The following is a 21117-nucleotide window of genomic DNA, read 5'->3' as shown; positions in this document are numbered from 1 at the left end:
AACGACAGTCAACTTTGATATTTGGAAGAAAAATCTGTTATTTTATTTCACATCTAAGCCAAAATAAATTCTGTGTGTGCTGATAGTCTCATCCTGTGTTCCAATCAATGACCTCACTGTTCAACCACACACACACACACACACACACACACACACACACACACACACACGAAGAAGACGTGGAAATCACCTCACAGTTAAACTTTAATCTCCTCTTGCGTGTTGTTCAGCTAAAAAGGAAAAAAAAAATAATTTAATTTTGACTCATTTTATTCAGTCCTGCAGCACTTCAGTGTGTCGAGTACTTCTGAGTAATAGATTACAAACAGGTCCAAACAGTTCAGGTGAACCAGGTAGAGATCACGTGACTCACCTGGTCCTGTCCGGTCACTCTGTGAGGACACAGGAGCTCCACTGAGCCTCTCAGACTGAACCAGCTGCAGCCACAGAGACTCGAGCCTGACAGTCACAGCCGAGGGCAACTCGACCACCCTCGCCCCCTACAGGCCATATCTGTGACAAGAACACGCTCCAACACAAGGTACACTTTAAACTACAAACATGGCCTCCTGAGAGTTTTAATGCTAATGAAATGCATGCTGGGAAGTTGGTTGCTAAACTAGCTAGCTAGCTGTGACAGGAGACACTTGAACGTCACACTGAGTCATGTGATCCAGTGTTGGCAAAACCAGTGGAGCCTTGAACGCATCGTTTTATTGTATTTAACCTTTATTTAACAATAAAACGTCGACAGAAGAAAGTGAAGAGTGTTACAGTGTGTGTGTGTGTGTGTGTGTGTGAGTGAGAGAGAGAGAGAGTCGGTGAAGAGACCTTTGCAGAGCGCCCTAATGCAGCTAGTGACCATCGGTCAAAGGCCTCCTGCAACACACACACACTTTTTGCATGTGTGTGTGTGTGTGTGTGTGTGTGTCCACAGATAGCAGCAGGTTAAACATTAACGCTGGCTGGCTTGTAAAGCTAACACCAAGACAGCGAACCTTTGGAGTTTGATATGATGTGATCACACACACACACACACACACACACACACACACACACACACACACAGAGGCCCCTGATGACACGTGAACACACACACACACACACACTGTGTGTTCAGAATGACACAGCTCTGATCGGAGGAGGTGATCTCTGAAATTGCTCAGGTGAGTTTTTTTGTTTTTAAATTAAAAGTTTTAGTTTCATTAATTTAAAGAGAGAGAGACAGAGAGAGAGAGAGCATGTAAAGTAAGTGTCGTTCATCCGCTCTCTCTTCTGCTGTCTGATGAACAGCAGCTATCAGAGAGGCTAAAGCTAACTGAACAAACAGGCCGAGCAAAGAGAGGAGAACTGAATGTCTCTGTCCGGCTGTCGCTGCTTGAATATAATATAAAGTATTCAGATAGTTTACTGCAGTGATACTCTATTACACACATACTCATTACACACGTACTCCATTACACACATACTCCATTACACACGTACTCCATTACACACATACTCCATTACACACGTACTCCATTACACACATACTCCATTACACACATACTCCATTACACGTCAAAGTCCTGCATAATGTTAATGTTTCAAAAGAATGACTTAAACCAATGTACACTTCATGTTCTCTGTGAGTTGTGAGGGTTAAAATAAAACAACCAAAGACTGAAAACTGTGGAAATTGATGATGTAATAATAATAATAGTAATAATAATAATAATAATAATAATAATAATAATAATAATAATAATAATAATAATAAACATACAGACGGTCTTTGATGCTATTTAGTCCATTTTAGGGTCAAAACTCAAAACACTGTCTGTTATTATCTGTGAGTTAAAAATTTAATCATCAGATACAATCTGGTTATTAATTTAAAGTTCTTGGTTAAAACCCTGAATGTATCAGCTGTAATCTGTCCATTTATTAATGTATTAATTTGTGTTTAAACTGTTACTAAAAAAAAAATCCATTAAAACATCATTTAACCCTCTGGGGTCTGGGGTATAATTGGCCGTTTTTGACTACTTTTGATTTTACCATTATATTTCACCTTAAAAACTATTTGACCTTGTTTGGTGTTATATTTTACAACCTCACATGTTTGATTGTAAAGTTATGTTTTCACTTAGACACACTTTATTAACACAATGGACCTAAAATCACAAAAAAGCATAAAATCCGAGTAGGAAAAAGTTTGTCTTTTTACTGTGAAAACCACAAATATGTCTAATGAACCATTTTTATTACTTGTAATGCAAATATAAATTTATGTTTGTTGTAAGTTTTTGAAATTTACAAAGTTATATGTGACTATTTACATTTAAATGCAGGCAATGCCTCAGGCTCAGGTCTCCCTCAGCTACTTCCTGCCTGCTCCACATTCAGCAGTCTCCTCATTGTTTGACTCACAAAACAAAAAAACGACTCCACTACACACTAAACACACTACACTGAACACTACATAACACACTAACTGTACACTCCAAACACGCTCAATGTCACAAATCTCTCAACTCTCGACCTCCATCACATCACTGTCACTGTCACTCTTTCGCCGCTGTCCCTCTCACAACTTCCCCCTGTTCCTCAACAACCAAATCATGTGGTTTGCCATATAATTTTGTGATTGGTTGGAATGATGCCTTTTTTCACCATTAGGAAAAGGGGTGCGACAGGTTTTTTTGCTTGCAAACACTTCCTGCTTACGGACACCGTTTTTATAGTTTCTTCCTACACCAAACCCGCAGCAAACGTGATGGTAATGTTAGTGAAAAAATGTGGCGTACATTATTTATCGTGAGTTCAGTTTCACTTGGCCTATCAACATGATATAATGCAATATTAACAATAGTACAAGAAATTAATGAGGTAATAATACAAACCATCAGTGAATAAACAAGCTGTTCTCAGAAGATAAGGTGGCAGGGTCCGCCACATATACACAAAATAAAACAGTATAAATTGTGCTTGTTTGTTTGGTTGTTTGTCTGTTTGTTTAGTCATGAAGACAAAGAGAGTTTGATTATTTAGTTTGTTTCTCTGCTCGTTAAGATTTATTCAACAAAACTACAGACTGCTCCTTTAATCTACAGACTGCTCCTTTAATGTACAGACTGAACCTTTAATCTACAGACTGCTCCTTTAAATTACAGACTGCTCCATTAATCTACAGACTGAACCTTTAATCTACAGACTGAACCTTTAATCTACAGACTGCTCCTTTAATCTACAGACTGCTCCATTAATCTACAGACTGCTCCTTTAATTACAGACTGCTCCATTAATCTACAGACTGAACCTTTAATCTACAGACTGAACCTTTAAACTACAGACTGCTCCTTTAATCTACAGACTGAACCTTTAAACTACAAACTGAACCTTTAATCTACAGACTGCTCCTTTAAACTACAAACTGAACCTTTAATCTACAGACTGCTCCTTTAATCTACAGACTGAACCTTTAATCTACAGACTGCTCCTTTAATCTACAGACTGAACCTTTAATCTACAGACTGAACCTTTAATCTACAGACTGCTCCTTTAAACTACAAACTGAACCTTTAATCTACAGACTGAACCTTTAAACTACAGACTGAACCTTTAATCTACAGACTGCTCCTTTAATCTACAGACTGAACCTTTAAACTACAGACTGAACCTTTAATCTACAGACTGCTCCTTTAATTTACAGACTGCTCCTTTAATCTACAGACTGAACCTTTAATCTACAGACTGAACCTTTAATCTACAGACTGCTCCTTTAATCTACAGACTGAACCTTTAATCTACAGACTGAACATTTAATCTACAGACTGCTCCTTTAATCTACAGACTGCTCCTTTAATCTACAGACTGAACCTTTAATCTGCAGACTGAACCTTTAATCTACAGACTGAACCTTTAATTTACAGACTGAACCTTTAATCTACAGACTGCTCCTTTAATCTACAGACTGCTCCTTTAATCTACAGACTGAACCTTTAATCTACAGACTGCTCCTTTAATCTACAGACTGAACCTTTAATCTACAGACTGAACCTTTAAACTACAAACTGAACCTTTAATCTACAGACTGCTCCTTTAAACTACAAACTGAACCTTTAATCTACAGACTGAACCTTTAAACTACAGACTGAACCTTTAATCTACAGACTGCTCCTTTAATCTACAGACTGAACCTTAATTTTCTACAGACTGCTCCTTTAATCTACAGACTGAACCTTTAAACTACAGACTGAACCTTTAATCTACAGACTGCTCCTTTAATTTACAGACTGCTCCTTTAATCTACAGACTGAACCTTTAATCTACAGACTGAACCTTTAATCTACAGACTGAACCTTTAATCTACAGACTGCTCCTTTAATCTACAGACTGAACCTTTAATCTACAGACTGCTCCTTTAATCTACAGACTGCTCCTTTAATCTACAGACTGAACCTTTAATCTACAGACTGCTCCTTTAATCTACAGACTGAACCTTTAATCTGCAGACTGAACCTTTAATCTACAGACTGAACCTTTAATTTACAGACTGAACCTTTAATCTACAGACTGCTCCTTTAATCTACAGACTGAACCTTTAATCTACAGACTGAACCTTTAATGTACAGACTGCTCCTTTAATCTACAGACTGAACCTTTAATCTACAGACTGAACCTTTAATCTACAGACTGCTCCTTTAAACTACAAACTGAACCTTTAATCTACAGACTGAACCTTTAATCTACAGACTGAACCTTTAATCTACAGACTGAACCTTTAATCTACAGACTGCTCCTTTAATCTACAGACTGAACCTTTAATCTACAGACTGAACCTTTAATCTACAGACTGAACCTTTAATCTACAGACTGAACATTTAATCTACAGACTGCTCCTTTAATCTACAGACTGAACCTTTAAACTACAGACTGAACCTTTAATCTACAGACTGAACCTTTAATCTACAGACTGAACATTTAATCTACAGACTGCTCCTTTAATCTACAGACTGAACCTTTAATCTACAGACTGAACCTTTAAACTACAAACTGAACCTTTAATCTACAGACTGAACCTTTAATCTACAGACTGCTCCTTTAATCTACAGACTGCTCCTTTAAACTACAAACTGAACCTTTAATCTACAGACTGAACCTTTAATCTACAGACTGAACCTTTAATCTACAGACTGCTCCTTTAATCTACAGACTGAACCTTTAATCTACAGACTGAACCTTTAATCTACAGACTGAACATTTAATCTACAGACTGCTCCTTTAATCTACAGACTGAACCTTTAAACTACAGACTGAACCTTTAATCCAGCCCAGAAGCCTACAGATCTGGGAACTGGACCAATGTGGTCTCTCCTGGTCTCACTGATCCACATCAGTCCACCTCTCGTTAGCGTGTCAGGTTTTGTCTCTCAGAACAACCAGAATCATGAACTGTGTAAAGAGTTCTGTGGACCTGACGGTGCTGCTGTGAGAGCTGATCACAGATCAGTTACTGATCAGTCACAGTGTAGTTTAGCATGGTAGCATGCTAACACGTGCTAATTAGCACTGAACACAGGTAGAGGTGTGCTGTGATGATGAAGCTGATGAAGATCAGTTATTAACCAACAAATAGGGACCGATGTTGGTTGAAATGCATGCTGGGCATCGTAGGACATCACTGACCATACACTCACAGCTGTCACCATGGCTGTGTTGGTGGGCGGGGCTAACCTCACAGCTGATTGGATGATGAGGAGGCTGAAGGAAGGTGTTTGAGTAGGAGCAGAAGACGGAGGGTGGGGCAGTAATGACTTACAAACCATCTGGGAGTTTGAACAAAGTCAGGATTCATAATGAGAGACAGAAGAGGAAATCTAAAATGATTGAACTGAAAGTTAAATGCATGAATTCAGCAGGTTTCAGTGTTTATAAGACCAAGAAGTCTTTCTGTCTTTATGTCTCGGTCTGCAGTCACAGTGAGGACACAAGACGTTGTTATGTCCACCTGACTTCAAGTTCTCTGAGTCACGACTGTGAAAATATAGTAAAACTTTAATTTAGTGTTTCAAGTCAAACTTTATCTCATGATGTGCGTGCACAGTGTGCGTGTGTGTGCGCAGTGTGGTGTGTGTGTGTGTGTGTGTATGTGTGTGTGTGTGTGTGTGGTGTGTGGTGTGTGTGTGTGTGTGTGTGCGTGTGGTGTATGTGTGGTGTGTGTGTGCGTGTGGTGTATGTGTGGTGTGTGTGTGCGTGTGGTGTATGTGTGGTGTGTGTGTGCGTGTGGTGTATGTGTGGTGTGTGTGTGCGTGTGGTGTATGTGTGGTGTGTGTGTGCGTGTGGTGTATGTGCGGTGTGTGTTGAACGCCCCTCTGTCAGCAGTATTGATTGGTGGATTTCTGCCTGTTTGTCCAGCAGTCTGACTCTCAGGTCACCTGAACCACTTCACCTTTAAACCGTCTCCACTTCCTGTCTTCAAACACTTTCAAATTAAAACGTTTATTTCATCTTCATCTTCGTCTTCATCTTCATCATGATCGCTCTCTGTTTTCTTTTGTCTCTCGCCTTCTCTGATGTGAAGTGCTCATCTCACATTTTCATAAAATAGAAAAAGAAGTGTGTGTGTTTGTGTGTGTGTGTGTGGTGTGTGTGTGTGTGTGTGTGTGTGTGTGTGTGTGTGAGAGTGTGTGTGTGTGTGTGTGTGTGAGAGTGTGTGTGTGTGTGTGTGTGTGTGAGTCGGCTGTTTAGCATTAAACTGATTATATTAACTTGTGTTAAGGATCAAAGGGTTAGCTTGCTTTAAGTAGCCACTTAGCTCTCTCTCTCTCACGACTGTAATCAAACGAGCCGAGCTCGGAGCATTGCATGAATAAATCCTGTTTCCTGTTGGTTTGAACCGTTCATGAGAACCACGTCAAACTTGGAGTGACTTATGAATGTCTCTATAATTTAATCTTGTCATCAGATCACATGTTGTGGTCCAAACAACAGTGTGTTGAACTGTGGTACCTCTGGGCTCTGTGTTCGCTCCACTGTTCTTCATCATCTGCATCAGTGATCCACTTCACACTCACAAACTCTGGATGTTTTCTTTGCAGACGACTCTGTTGTATTTCTACAGTTCAGTCAATCTTCTGCCTTATTGTGTCACGTGGTGTTTTGTTGTTGTGATGCATCGCAGCCTAAAAATACTTTTTTCCGTAAGCTTACACTGTGAAAGAAGCATCTGTAAAATGGTGGATGAATTGTTTTGAGCATCACAATCTCTATTGGAGTTAGCCGGGCGCTACACAGGAAGTTAGCCTGCTCGTTCAGTGGACGTCTCTGCTGCTCATCCAGGTATTTTCTCACCTGTCAGTCGGCCTTTTTAGGCTTTACTGAGCAGCTTTCATAGGAGTGAACGGGGCTCCGCCTCCAACGCTGTATCAGATTTCTTGATGCGTCCGTGGTTCACACCCAAACCATCAACATGACAGTCCGTCTCTCAATCAGTCTGACTTCCAGTCTGTGGCTCATTGGTTTCTACTAAAGACACTGAAGACTCCTCACAGATGTGTAGTTTTCAGTGATGTGGTGAATAGTGAATTTGTTGGGGACTATTTTCAGCGGCGGATTAATCCACATCAGGTGCTGCGCTGAGTGTTTGTGGCAGCAGGACGGTTTGTATTTGAATTCACCGTGTACAGCATCAACTGAGTTCAAGTCTTTCTATCATTTATTAATGTGACGAATGTCAGGAAACATGATGTCAGCGTGGAGCTGATACCTGGTCTGGCACCTGGTCGTTGCCTCGTTGTTGTTCCAGAGGGGTAAAAACATGGTGACTGTTACAGGATGTTTGATGAATTGTCTTCCCATAATTCCTGTTGTGCCTCCAGGCAGTCAGACTGTCTAGCTGCAGCCTGTTCAGAGACTCTGTCAATGATTACAGGACAGACCTTGACCTCTCTGCTGCTCACTTCAAAACACCGCTCGTATCTGTTGTTCAGAGCAGGAAAACAGGAGGAGCAGCGGCAGGGTTCAGCTCTGTGAGGACGCCACCAAGGTCATCGCTTTTACTTTATTCACCTTTATTCAACAGCCTGTTCACACCTGCTGTTACCATCCGTCCTGAGTGATCCAACAGACTCCATGTTTCTACTCACAGACAGAAAGAAGTTCATGTAGAACATTTGCTGAATGAACAAGAAGGTCCAAATAATGCAGAATGAGTCAGAGACAGAGTTTCACAGAGTTTATAAAGTGTCTCCAACTCAACAACTCACTAAACTGACACATTTGTTAAGGGAGTCTGGTGACTTTCTCCACGGGGACAAAGAAGGAGCCTATATTGTTCCTGTTTAGTGTCAACAAAACGTCATCTTCTGTCATATTTGTTGTAGCTGTTTCATAAAGTTTCAACAACTCCTAAAATCGGATCATATGAAAGTCTTTCTCAGCAGAAATTTATAATCAACATTTATTCTCTCTAACGTTCTTGTCTTCCAGTGAGCACCCCTAATTTCCCTGATTTACGTATCGCTGTCAATCACACTCAATGGAATCCAATCAGAAAGCAGGCGGGGATGGACTGGCGGGGACGCAGAAGGAGGCGGCGCTGCGAGCGCTCATGCAACGCACGGGATACAAACTGCAGCAGGTAGGAAGCTTCCTCTGAAACTGAATCCAGATGTTGGGTTAGTGACTGGTGGACCAGATGTTGATCTATATTTGTAAAGTCTGTATGTTTTTCTAACTTTATGATTTCTGTGTTTCAGGAGAACGGCCAGCGGCGCTATGGCGGCCCACCGCCCGACTGGGACGGTCCGCCTCCAGAGAGAGGCAGCGAGATCTTTGTTGGGAAACTACCGAGAGATCTGTTTGAGGACGAGCTGGTTCCTCTGTGTGAGAAGGTGAGCGAGGCAGAGAGCTTTGTTTCTCCAGGATAATATTGTGAATGTTGTTCTCACGTCTTCCTGTCTCCAGTTTGGTAAGATCTACGAGGTGAGGATGATGATGGACTTTAACGGGAACAACCGCGGTTACGCCTTCGTCACCTTCAGCACCAAACAGGAAGCCAAGACAGCCATGAAGCAGCTCAACAACTACGAGATCAGGTCCGGGTCTGCTCGGTTTTTAATCCCTCAAACGATTCATTCTTAATTGTTTGAATCTGATCTCATCATTGCGCTGCTCCCTTCCTTGCAGAAATGGTCGCCTCCTTGGCGTCTGTGCCAGCGTTGACAACTGCCGTCTGTTTGTGGGCGGGATCCCCAAAACCAAGAAGCGCGAGGAGATCCTGTCTGAGATGAGGAAGGTCACTGACGGGGTCGTAGACGTCATCGTGTACCCCAGTGCAGCCGACAAATCCAAGAACCGAGGCTTCGCCTTCGTCGAGTACGAGAGCCACCGGGCGGCCGCCATGGCCCGCCGCAAACTGCTGCCAGGTAGACGCCAAAGACCCGACAGTCGTCTCGACAATACTTGTTTGTTTTTCCAACTAAGTCATGTGAGAATTAAGGATGAGTCAGTGCACCATTATCTCTACCTTTATTGATACATGGTCAACAGAGTGAATTATCCATACCCATGTTTGGAAAGAGCGGGACTCAAACAGGAAGTGGGTGGAACAGACAGGAAGTTGTTGGTTTAAGGATGAAATTGATCTGGTTTGATCAGAAGTTTCTAAATTTTTATACAAGAGTAAGATTTTTACAAACTACAATAAATAAGCTGAAGTCAGTTACCTCATGAGGATTACTCACTCCAGCCGAGTACTCGTCTAACCATAGTGACATCACAGAGTACTGGCTGGTGCAACAACAAATCATAACTCCACATGGACTTGTTTCATTTACACGACTCAGTCTGCAGCCATGCTCGCAGCTCACAGCCCGTCTTTGAGCGAAATGCTAAGGCCAACAGTCACACTCGAGTAAAAGTAAAGATGTTGTGGTAAAATATTACTTTAGTATTAGTGAACATCAGCCATATGAACAGTACTCGAGTACAACTCTTAAAGTATCTGATGTTAAATGTACTCAAGTTAATACAAGTAAAAGTAACTGATACTTGTTTTATAACGGAATTTGTTGATAAAATACATTTTAATTTATAAATAAAAATAATAAATAAATAATCTTTAAAGTTAAATTTCAAAACTGTCGAGCATGCTGTCACATTTGACCTTGTTCACCATCTTGGTTTAGCATGTTAGCATGCTAAAATTAGCTGATTACATTACATCAGACATGATGAGGATGATGATGATGAAGGTTGATTCAAATCAACTATATTCATACATATATGATGGTTTTGCTAACAAGTTATTTCAAAGATGTGCAAACATTAAAAGTGTCAAACACCTCGTAAAAATTAACACAACATCATCAAAAATGTCAAAGTCTCCTTCATGTTATCACCAGCCAATCACAGCTGCTGTCACTGGGTCAGTGTCCAATGGCAGAAGAGCTCTGATGGGTGTGATGATAAGATAAGAAAGAGTGATCAGTGCTATCAGAACCACCATAAACACAGTCAGACATCCATGTTTCAGTCTGAGTGGGTCAGAAAACATTTGTTAGTCTGTGATAACGAAGCCGTCGGTGATAAGATAGAGACGAGGTTTATTGGAGGGAGAGTGTTTGTGTAACATGAAGCCAGGCGGAAAGAACCAGAGGTGCTGAGTCACCTGGTTCTGCGGTTCTGTTGGATTTCTGCCCGACGTCTCTCTTTAGTTCAGAACTCGCTGTGGTCCAAATAATTACTGCTGAGTACACTTAAACTAGAGCAGAGCAACCAGGAGGCAGCAAAGTAGTTCCACAGGATTTTTTAATGGCATGCAGAACCTTAAGAATGCAGCAGAGAATGAACAGAACTGTGACCCAAAAACAAATGTTCATGTGTTCTGTGCGCCCTAGTTTCCCATTTCTGATTATTTCCAGTGGAACTTGAAGGCAACATTGGGTCACAGCGTCACGTTCATTAACAAAAACAATGAAGACGAGATGAAACCAACCTGTTCTGTCTCTCTGCCAGGCCGGATTCAGCTGTGGGGTCACGCCATCGCCGTGGACTGGGCGGAGCCTGAGGTGGAGGTGGATGAGGATACCATGGCGACCGTCAAGATACTGTACGTCAGGAACCTGATGCTGCAGACCACAGAGGAGACCATAGAGAAGGAGTTTAACAGCCTCAGACCAGGTGACACTACACAATCCAGCAGGCTTATCTTAAAGCTCTGATGTCGAGTGTCCTTGAATGCACCATAGCGTGATGAATTATTGAGTTTTGAATCTCTGCAGGTAGATTTTATGTGAAAGATTTGATGATTTGGGGTGTGAAGTACAGACTTCTGGTGCACAGGGATCTATGTTAGGACCTTTATGATTTGGAACACTGAAGCTCCAGGAGGCTGAAAAAAGACTTTATTTTACAAATAAGTTCATGGTGTGTTCAGGCGCGGTGGAGCGAGTGAAGAAGATCAGAGACTACGCCTTCGTCCACTTCACCCAGAGAGAAGACGCTGTCACCGCCATGAACGCTCTCAATGGAAAGGTCAGACTGATCAGAGAACACCAACACATTCTGACTGTTAGGACAGAAACACTACGGATGCGTAACAGCTTATAAAGTAGTTCAAGTGAGCGCAAACATTTCTGGCTGCACTGTTCCTTTAAGTTTTGTCCTTATTCCTCCAGCTGGTGGATGGCTCTCCTATCGAGGTGACTCTGGCCAAGCCGGTCGACAAAGACAGTTACGTCCGTTACACCAGAGGCACCGGAGGACGGGGAGGATCTCTGCTGCAGACCGACTACACTGCCTACACTCTGGGACAGGTACGAGTCCTGCAGGAGACCGTCCTCGTCCCAGAATATCTGATGTACAAGAGCGTCGTTATAGATTCAAGAGTAGAAGTCACAGCTGTCCTCTTGGACTTTATTATCTGTAATGTTTGTGTCACTTAAAGAAGCTCTCTGTGGTTTTGGAGAAGAAATACAAACTAACTCCATCAGTGAATCATCGAGCTGTTCTTAGAGGAAGATTAAGCTGAAAAGGTGGCAGAGTCCGCCACATATATAACATAGCAAAGTCAAACAGTATAAAGTGTGTTGTCCTTTTAGGCCAGTTTGGTTAGTTAGTTTGTTTATCGGCCAATGAAGATCTTTCTCTACTTATTATCATTTCTTCTCCTAATCTACAGACTGAACCTTTAATCTACAGACTGAACCTTTAAACTACAGACTGAACCTTTAATCTACAGACTGAACCTTTAATCTACAGACTGCTCCTTTAATCTACAGACTGAACCTTTAATCTACAGACTGCTCCTTTAATCTACAGACTGAACCTTTAATCTACAGACTGCTCCTTTAATCTACAGACTGAACCTTTAATCTACAGACTGAACCTTTAAACTACAGACTGAACCTTTAATCTACAGACTGCTCCTTTAAACTACAGACTGCTCCTTTAATCTACAGACTGCTCCTTTAATCTACAGACTGAACCTTTAATCTACAGACTGAACCTTTAAACTACAGACTGCTCCTTAAATCTACTGACTGCTCCTTTAATCTACAGACTGCTCCTTTAATCTACAGACTGAACCTTTAATCTACAGACTGCTCCTTTAATCTACAGACTGCTTCTTTAAACTACAGACTGAACCTTTAATCTACAGACTGCTCCTTTAATCTACAGACTGCTCCTTTAATCTACAAACTGCACCTTTAATCTACAGACTGCTCCTTTAATCTACAGACTGCACCTTTAATCTACAGACTGAACCTTTAATCTACAGACTGCTCCTTTAATCTACAGACTGAACCTTTAATCTACAGACTGAACCTTTAATCTACAGACTGCTCCTTTAATCTACAGACTGCTCCTTTAATCTACAGACTGAACCTTTAAACTACAGACTGAACCTTTAATCTACAGACTGCTCCTTTAATCTACAGACTGAACCTTTAATCTACAGACTGAACCTTTAATCTACAGACTGCTCCTTTAATCTACAGACTGCTCCTTTAATCTACAGACTGCTCCTTTAATCTACAGACTGAACCTTTAAACTACAGACTGCTCCTTTAAACTACAGACTGCTCCTTTAATCTACAAACTGAACCTTTAATCTACAGACTGCTCCTTTAATCTACATACTGCTCCTTTAATCTACAGACTGAACCTTTAATCTACAGACTGCTCCTTTCTTTATTCTTTCTTTAAGAGGCTTCATCAGTTTTCTGGCAGGCAGGTAAACCTTTCTGGAACATCAGCTGCAGTGACTGATGAATGATTGAAGAGTCACTGTGGTGAACAGCTCCATCTAGTGGACAGTTTAGTTCATTACACCATAAAGAGACACAGGCAGGTTACTGATGTAAACACCACAAATATTATTTTTTAAGAGATAAAACTCAGAAACCCTTCATGCCCTGAGAGGTTTAACTCAGAACTTCAAGTTTTGGCTCTGGCGGAGAAGTCGATCATTAGAGTCAGAGGGATTCGACTTCTGACAGCGTCTGTTGAGACTCATTTTCCTGAAGATAAAGAAGCTGTCTTCTCTCTCCAGGTGTACGACCCGTCCGCGGCGTACCTGGGCCCGCCCGTGTTTTACGCCCCCCAGGCCTACACCGCCGTACCAGGTCAGTTCCGCTTCCCGCCGGCCAAAGCTCACGTCGGAGGCCGAGGTTTGATCAGGACGCCGTCTGTCAGAGGTGAGGACAGTCGTCTCTGCTGATCCACGCTGAAACAGACGGAACTTGACCGTCAGCGGGCTGGATGTTAAAACACAGATGGATGAAGAGCTCACACTCAGACACGATCCAGTATTTTAGTTCAGATTATAAACTTTACTGCTGGCATAGAGATCCTCTTCACATTTTATGACTTGTACAAACAGTGTCAGACTTTTGATGTGCTGAACACAAACCTCCTGGTCCTGTGTGAGTCTGAGCTCCTCCACAGCTGCTCGTCACTGAGATCTAACATCATCATGAGTTTTAAATCAAACGGCTGCTGTCAGAATCTCCTGAACCTTCTCTTTGACAGACGTCACATTCCCAGTTCAACTCCAAATTCAGATAAAAAGTGTCTTCATTGAATTGACCGTTCACTAAACCCCGCCCCCAAACTGCAACTGTTGTCCAATCACAACGTAGCCACCAGAACTAGTACCAGAGGGTGTTTGGGTCACAACAAGCTAACGTTAGCAGCTCTGCTCTGCTGGAACAACCAGCATAGACTAGCAACAAGACCAGAACCAAAACACAACATATGCTGGTCTTGCTGGTGACCGGTCACCAGCAAGACCAGCATTTGTTGTGTTTTGGTTCTGATCTATCCTGTTTTTTCCAGCAGGGAGCGCTGAAACAACAACGGCTCCTCCAGAGGTTAGCGTAGCTGCTGTAGCATCAGTTTGTCTCACTAACCAAGAGAAGAGAACGACACAGGAGGTCCAGCAGCTAGTTTCTAGATGGTTCTGTGCAACAAGACATCTGGTGTTAGCGTTAGTCTCATGGACATATTAAAGATATTTAAGAGCTAAAGTCAGTTTAGTATTCAAACTGATGGTCACCTGCTGTCTGGACGCATTCTTTTAAAAACTAACATGAATGCTGGTGTCGAATCTGCCACAGTTATCTTTGCAAACTGTATAACATTATTTCACTTTATGCTCTGAAAATAACATCTAGAATTAGAATGACCCTCATTAGAGTGCATACCTCCGCAAAGGCCCAACAGTCCCCATTAATTCCATAAAGCCTGATCCAATATCAAATAAAACATGTTAAATCCACTAGAGCTGGATGTCTGTTTGGATCCACATCAGAACCACCTAGATATACCTGGTTTTTGTGGTCTTTAACCGACCAACAAGCTGCATCGTGTTGCATTAATAATGAACTCAGACAACGAGGAAAATGCAAATAAATACAAACAAGCTTACACTCTCAGGACCAGACGGCAGGTGGAATGAACCGCAGCAGACAGCTCAGTGGCCTGAAGCCCACCTGCCTGTAATCGGCCATTAAACAGGGACAGACTGGGTTCACCTGTAGTGAACCTTCTGTCCACCAGGGGCCGCCAATAGACAGCATGAGAGAACAGTCAATGTGGCGTTGGAGGAACTGGAAGGTGTGCATGTGTGGAGACAGTCACTGGGAGGGGCGGGGCTTATGAAACGGTCAAATCAGAGAAAACATTTCATGACTGAACTGTTTGGAATCAAGATCCGATCAGACACAAAGAATGTTTGAATGTGTCTCCAATATTGTTGTTAAGAGGAATCAAACATGAACTGAATCAACGAGAGACTTCTTCAGTTAATCAAACATCACAAGTGGAGTCAAAAAATAAATGACCTCCGACTCGACTCAAAGACTAAAGACTTCACTGACTTGTTCGTGTTCATTTGGTTTTAAGTTCTTCATAAAATTTATTTTAGTCCGTCTGTTTTTCTACAAATTTTTCAATGAAGGAAAAACTAAGAAATAAAAATGTTTTGTGTGTTCGTTTGACCACATTTATTAATGAATATCAATAATTATAATACAAATTTAATTCACTATCAGACTTTTTGAAACGTTTAGATATGGAGACACAAACTGAAGACAATGGTGCGTTCAGAACAAACACCAAGAGAACATTTGCCTCGTGAGTTTGATCACAAGATCATTAGATGTATTATTGTTACTCTCGCAGCAACCAGCTGGACGAGGCCGACCGGTGTCCAGGTCTCAGTCTGTCCATCTGTCTCCACTGAGTGGCAGCTTCTTACTAAGTGTGTCGAAATCAATAAAAGATAACTTTGAGCAGCAGGTAGACTGAATGAATCAGTCTCACCACATCAGTCCGACCCCAGAAACAAGAGATTTCTCTGTGATCTGAATCAATAAACGGATCGGAAGCTGAAGAAACATCATGATGTCGCCTTGTAAGAAGCCTGAATTGACGCTTCGTCAGGTGTTTCGGCTCGGATCAATCGGGGCTCTGCTGTACTCAGACAAATGTTCATGAGTTACCAGGTAGTCCAGCTCCCTCGCTGTCTTCCCTCCACAGCAGCTCCTTATTGTCCGGTCTCAGTACAGTCGGCATGTCATCGTACAGCTCTGGGTGTCTGCAAACAGCCACGACTAGAGAGTATTATCCTCTCATCCTCCTTTGTATATAATCCTAACTGTTGAATCTTGAATAATACACTTTGTGTTCAGTCTGAACGCCTCATCACACTGCAGGACTTGGGGAGGGGATGAACCTGAACTCGACTCGACTCGACTCGACTTGATTCCTATAAAGAAATAAAAATCAAACTTGGACAAAAGGACTTGAGTCACATGTCCGAATCTTGAAAGACTGTGCAAAAATAGATGGTAACTTTAAAAACAATCATGGAGATTAAAAATGCTGAGCGGATGATAGGTAGACGCACCGTTACCATGACGACCACTGTACTTGTTCACTCTAATTTTCTCTGTGTGATTCTTCTTCCCGGTTGATTTCCGGTGATTTGATTGATTTCACTGCCTTTTCGGTCTCCTGTAGAAATTTACATGACTGTACCTGTAGGGGCTGCCGGGGTGCGGGGGCTGGGTGGGCGGGGCTACCTGGCCTACGCTGCCGGGGTCGGAGCCATGGGTCGAGGCAGTGGTGCTGGTGGCGCCATCTATGGGCTGAAGGGGGACAAACAGGCGGAGGAGAAGCTGTACGACCTGCTGCCGGGCATGGAGCTGACCCCCATGAACCCTGCTGCCATGAGCCTGAAGGCCGCCGCCATCAAGCCTGCACCACAGGTAACAGAGCACACCTGAGAACCAGACAGTTCACAGATCACTGGATGATGAGCTCTTGTTTTTTGTTTTTCCACCATTTTCATCAGTTTTACCATTTAACAAAGTACTCAGACCGCAGTCTTCTGTTTGATGAGCTGGATGGAATCAATCTGTCTGTCTGTCTGTCAGGTTCTGGAGGAGTTGTGTCAGAAGAATAACTGGGGTCAACCCGTCTATCAGCTCCACTCAGCCATCGGTCCAGACCAGAGACAACTCTTCCTCTACAAGATCACCATACCAGCTTTGGCCACACAGAACCCAAACATGTAATAATACTGCTGTTACTGCAATTAATACTGCGAATACTAAAAACATCTCAGTGTCAATTAATCAACCTTTGTTTGTATCAAACTCCTTGATCCATTCATTTACAGAGACCCAACTTTCCCCCCATGAGCAAGCACTGATGACAGTGAAGAAAATACTGCCAGTGTCATATTACATGTCATCTGTACACCTGTACACCCTCTGACTGGTCTTCTGTCTCTGCAGCCATCCCTTCACCCCGGCTAAACTGTGTGCAGCTGTCGAAGAAGCTAAAGTCCACGCAGCCGAACACACCCTGCAGACACTCAGCCTGCAGACAGAGGGCGCTGCCGATGCCAGCTGTGCTACTGCTGCTGCTGTGGCTTCAGTAGCCTTCCCAGGTATGTGAAGGTCCGTACCAGCAGAAACTAACTCTTTACTCAAAACAACTAAACCGACAGTCAGACACAGACTGATGAGAGGAAATCAACATTTTGCTGCAAATTGCAAACATGTTGATGAAGGTTCTCAATCATCCAAGTCGTGGTGACTCCAAGTGCTGTATGGTAGGTAACTGGACCGGTTTCAGTTTGTTGAAGATGTCTCACCTCTTCTTCAGGTGTTACTAACTGGAGGGGAATCACAGGCTTTTTACCCCTGTGTGGGAGTGTCTGTACAGAGTGTGGGAGTGTCCTCACAGAGTATGGGATACTCCTTACAGAATATGGGAGTGTCCTTACAGGATGTGGGAGTGTCCGTATAGGGTGTGAGAGTGTCCTTACAGGGTGTTGGAGTGTCCTTACAGAGTTTGGGAGTGTTCTTACAGAATATGGGAGTGTCCTTACAGGGTGTGAGAGTGTCCTTACAGAGTATGGGAGTGTCCTTACAGGGTGTGGGAGTGTCTGTACAGGGTGTGAGAGTGTCCTTACAGGGTGTGGGAGTGTCCTTACAGAGTGTAGGAGTGTTCTTACAGAATATGGGAGTGTCCTTACAGGGTGTGGGAGTGTTCTTACAGGGTTTAGGAGTGTGAGAAGTGAAACGTCTTCAACAAACTAAAACATGTCCAGTTGACTATGATACAGAACATAGAAATTGTAAACATGGTGTCTTCTTCTGAAAAATGTCTTTATTGGCGATGACATCACAAGTGTGCCTGTTCTCACTCAACTCCACCTCCACGGTCTTCTTCCTCTTCTCTGTGTTAGTGAATAAATAATATAATTATAAAATAATAATAAAAATAATTGAAATGTTCCGTTCTCAGCCTGATGATTATTGACTGTGTACATTATCCAAAGTGAAAGACTTCCTGATAGAACTTCCTGTCTCGTCTCTCTCCAGGTTACACTCTGGCGAGTCCGGCCTCGTCAGCTGTTGCCTCCCAGCTGAAGCAGGCCGTGACTCTGGGTCAGGACCTGACCGCCTACACCACCTATGAGGGATACCCTGCCTTTGCTGTGGCGACACGCCACAGTGACGGATACGGCGTTTTCTAAAAGAACGGGGGAAAACACTCGTAGCTGAGGACGCATTCACACTACACTTTTTTCTGAGGGCATTTTAAATCAACCTGTTTAATTTTCTGATTGGTTGACTGGAACATAAAGATTTAAATTAAAGTCTTGTTGTTCACAAACAGTGAAGTGTGAATGCACCGTCACGCTGCTAGCTGCAGGAGACCAAACCCGTGTGGGCATTTGTCTCGTCAGACGTGATTTGAAAACTGCTGCTGAAAGTCGTATCAGACTTATCAGTCGCCCTGAAACAAATTCCTCACCCGTCACACCTTCACCAGTCTCATTTTGTCTCTGCTCTTCTACCTGTGTTTGAATAATGAGCTCATACATCTCTGTGATTGCTTTGTGATTGATTAGCTGGCCTGTGATTGGCAGTGAATTAATGTTCTGATCAGTTAATATGTTTTTGTTGTTTGCATGTTTTTAGTATGTTTACAATATTCAAATGAATCAGCTTAGTAGACTTTGTTATGTTATCCTTTTTTGTTACCCGGCATTATTATCTCTAACGGGGATTTGTAGACCTTTTGAATGTCTTACACTTTTAACTGCAGACCTTAGGTTTGCACTGTTTTGACCGTTTCAAATGTTTTTTTGTCCAGCAAACAAAAGTATGAAAAATAAGACAAGAGAAAAAACAGCAAAGACTAAAGTCTGCTGTGGTGTCTGAGGCATTCTGGACTTTGTAGTTCTTTAAACTGCCAAGATTTAGTTTTTATATTGTGTGCATCTTGACAGGAATCCAGCGGAACTTTCTGTCATTAACATACGAGACCAATGATTGGACTAAATGTTCACTTTATTTGTTTTGTCATCATATCTGATGAAAGCAAGAAAATACACAGCTCTTTAAACTCCCTCCACCTTGTGTCTCCCTGAAGAATTACTGTTGGCGCTGCAGTTGCAAAGTTAGCATTAGCACCCTGGCTACTGTCCAAACAAAACCAACAGCAAGAATCCCAGCGTGATCCATAAACCCTGATCTCAGTGCCATGAAAGGTCACAGCCGGTTTTATTAAAAGAAGGCAGGTTTTGAAGCATCGCAATTCCCGGTGCTAAGAGGAAACACATATCAGTTCAGTTTCTATCACTCTCCCTCTTCACCTTCTTTTTCTTTAAACAGTCATTCCAGTTGTTCCACCATTACCTGGGGAGAGTGACCGAGAAAATCAATGCCAATGTTTGCTTCCTTTGTGTCAGTCATTAATATTCTGAGAAAAAGAAGACTGTATGTGTCTGAACTGAATGCCGTGGTGAAAGTGACGTTTATAGAGAATCAATCTATACGTAGATGACGCTTAATAAAAGTTGTCTATTGCCAGTTTAATGAAAAGTCAAAAGTTAAATTCTTTTGCTTTTTGAATGTTTTATTACAACTACCTGTAACATGTCTGCCGGGCGTCTTTGATGACATCTAATCAACATCTATTTAAAGAAAAACACCTGAATGTAAACCTCAGCTGTTGAAATGCTTCAGATCGTCACTGTTTCTTTACCGTGTTTCAGTATTTTCATGTTCACATCGTGAAAGTCCAGCAAGCCCAGTCTTCTCTGGAGTTTTTGAGTTCAGCACTAAAGATGAACATCAGTATTTGATGATTCTGCAAACCCCCTGATCACATTCAAAACATTCTCTCTTTTTTTTGGCCAATGCAAACTGAAAATTAGAAAACATTCACTTAAGACACTAAACCAAAGACTTGTGTGTTGCTTCATGATGGTCGCAAATAATACAGTAATTATAAGTCAGTAAGTCAAAATGATAATATTGAAATTGAGAAAATCGCCTCTCAGCTGCCTCCTAGTGGTCGCTGTGAGTACGAGTCATGATGTGAACAAGTCGGACGGCGTCTCGTCAGCAGCAGATGATTCCGTCCGACTTGATATTTGTTTCTTGAATGTTTCCAGAGAGTTTTACGTTGACGACACGCGCCGTCATCTGAGCTGTGAACATGCCAAAGGAGAGACAGTATTAAAGTGTGTGAAGCACTTAGAACTTATTTTTATACCAGGAAAAATAATTAATATCCAGACGCTATTTGTATAGAGTTATTCTGCATTCTCTTTGCCTCCATAATTGACCTGGAAACAAGAAACCTGTGGAAGTGAATCAGTGCTAATCAGTGATGAACAGAGAGGATTGTGGGTAATGTTCATGTCATAAAGGAAACGGCTTTGATAAATTGTGATGTTTTATGATCCAAAATCTTCTTGAAATAAAGAAACTGACAAAAATCCACTGTGTCTGTGTTATTTTACTTTTATTACGTTGTACATAATGAAGTGTGACTGTTGTTGACGGTCAGAGAGCTGCAGTCGCTGCAGACAGACTCATCACGGCTACACGGACCAAACGTTTGGGTGTGTTCCTCACTTGGCAGCGTGAAAAGTGAGAACACTCAAATCTCCATCAGACAAACTGGATTTTAGGGTTCACTGACCTGAGACTGTCTGCACAGAGTTTATTCACTCATCACTGATAAAGAATGTACATTTGTTAGATAGTGATTCACTTCCCTGTTTGAGTAAACGCTGTCCCTGCTATTTTTCATTTG

The 21117-nt window shown here is 42.1% G+C and overlaps 2 protein-coding genes across 5 annotated transcripts in view; one reads left to right on the top strand and one right to left on the bottom strand.

Moving 5' to 3' along the window:
- The window catches only part of LOC115571795 (cGMP-dependent protein kinase 1-like), a 63336-nt gene extending 52225 nt beyond the window's left edge, over positions 1–11111 (bottom strand). Inside the window, exon 1 of the mRNA XM_030401392.1 lies at positions 10982–11111. The gene's annotated coding sequence lies outside the window, so the exon portion shown is untranslated. The remainder of the gene's footprint in view (positions 1–10981) is intronic.
- On the top strand, positions 1049–20799 carry a1cf (apobec1 complementation factor). Of its 4 annotated transcripts, none has more exons than XM_030401405.1 (13): positions 1049–1166; positions 8473–8623; positions 8742–8876; positions 8950–9080; positions 9172–9410; positions 11002–11166; positions 11423–11520; positions 11664–11801; positions 13541–13613; positions 16537–16760; positions 16929–17065; positions 17292–17446; positions 18387–20799. In XM_030401405.1, exons 2-13 carry the CDS (start codon positions 8522–8524, stop codon positions 18539–18541), a joined length of 1752 nt encoding a protein of 583 aa, XP_030257265.1. In that variant the 5' UTR covers positions 1049–1166; positions 8473–8521; the 3' UTR covers positions 18542–20799. The 4 variants fall into 4 exon arrangements, with proteins under 4 accessions (XP_030257265.1, XP_030257264.1, XP_030257263.1 ...); XM_030401404.1 differs by having other exon boundaries at positions 13541–13685; XM_030401403.1 differs by having other exon boundaries at positions 13541–13685; positions 16513–16760.
- Positions 20800–21117: the final 318 nt, after the last annotated feature.

Source organism: Sparus aurata, chromosome 20 (genome assembly GCF_900880675.1).
Source record: "Sparus aurata chromosome 20, fSpaAur1.1, whole genome shotgun sequence".
NCBI lineage: Eukaryota > Metazoa > Chordata > Actinopteri > Spariformes > Sparidae > Sparus > Sparus aurata.
This window is presented reverse-complemented; position numbering and strand designations above follow the sequence as displayed.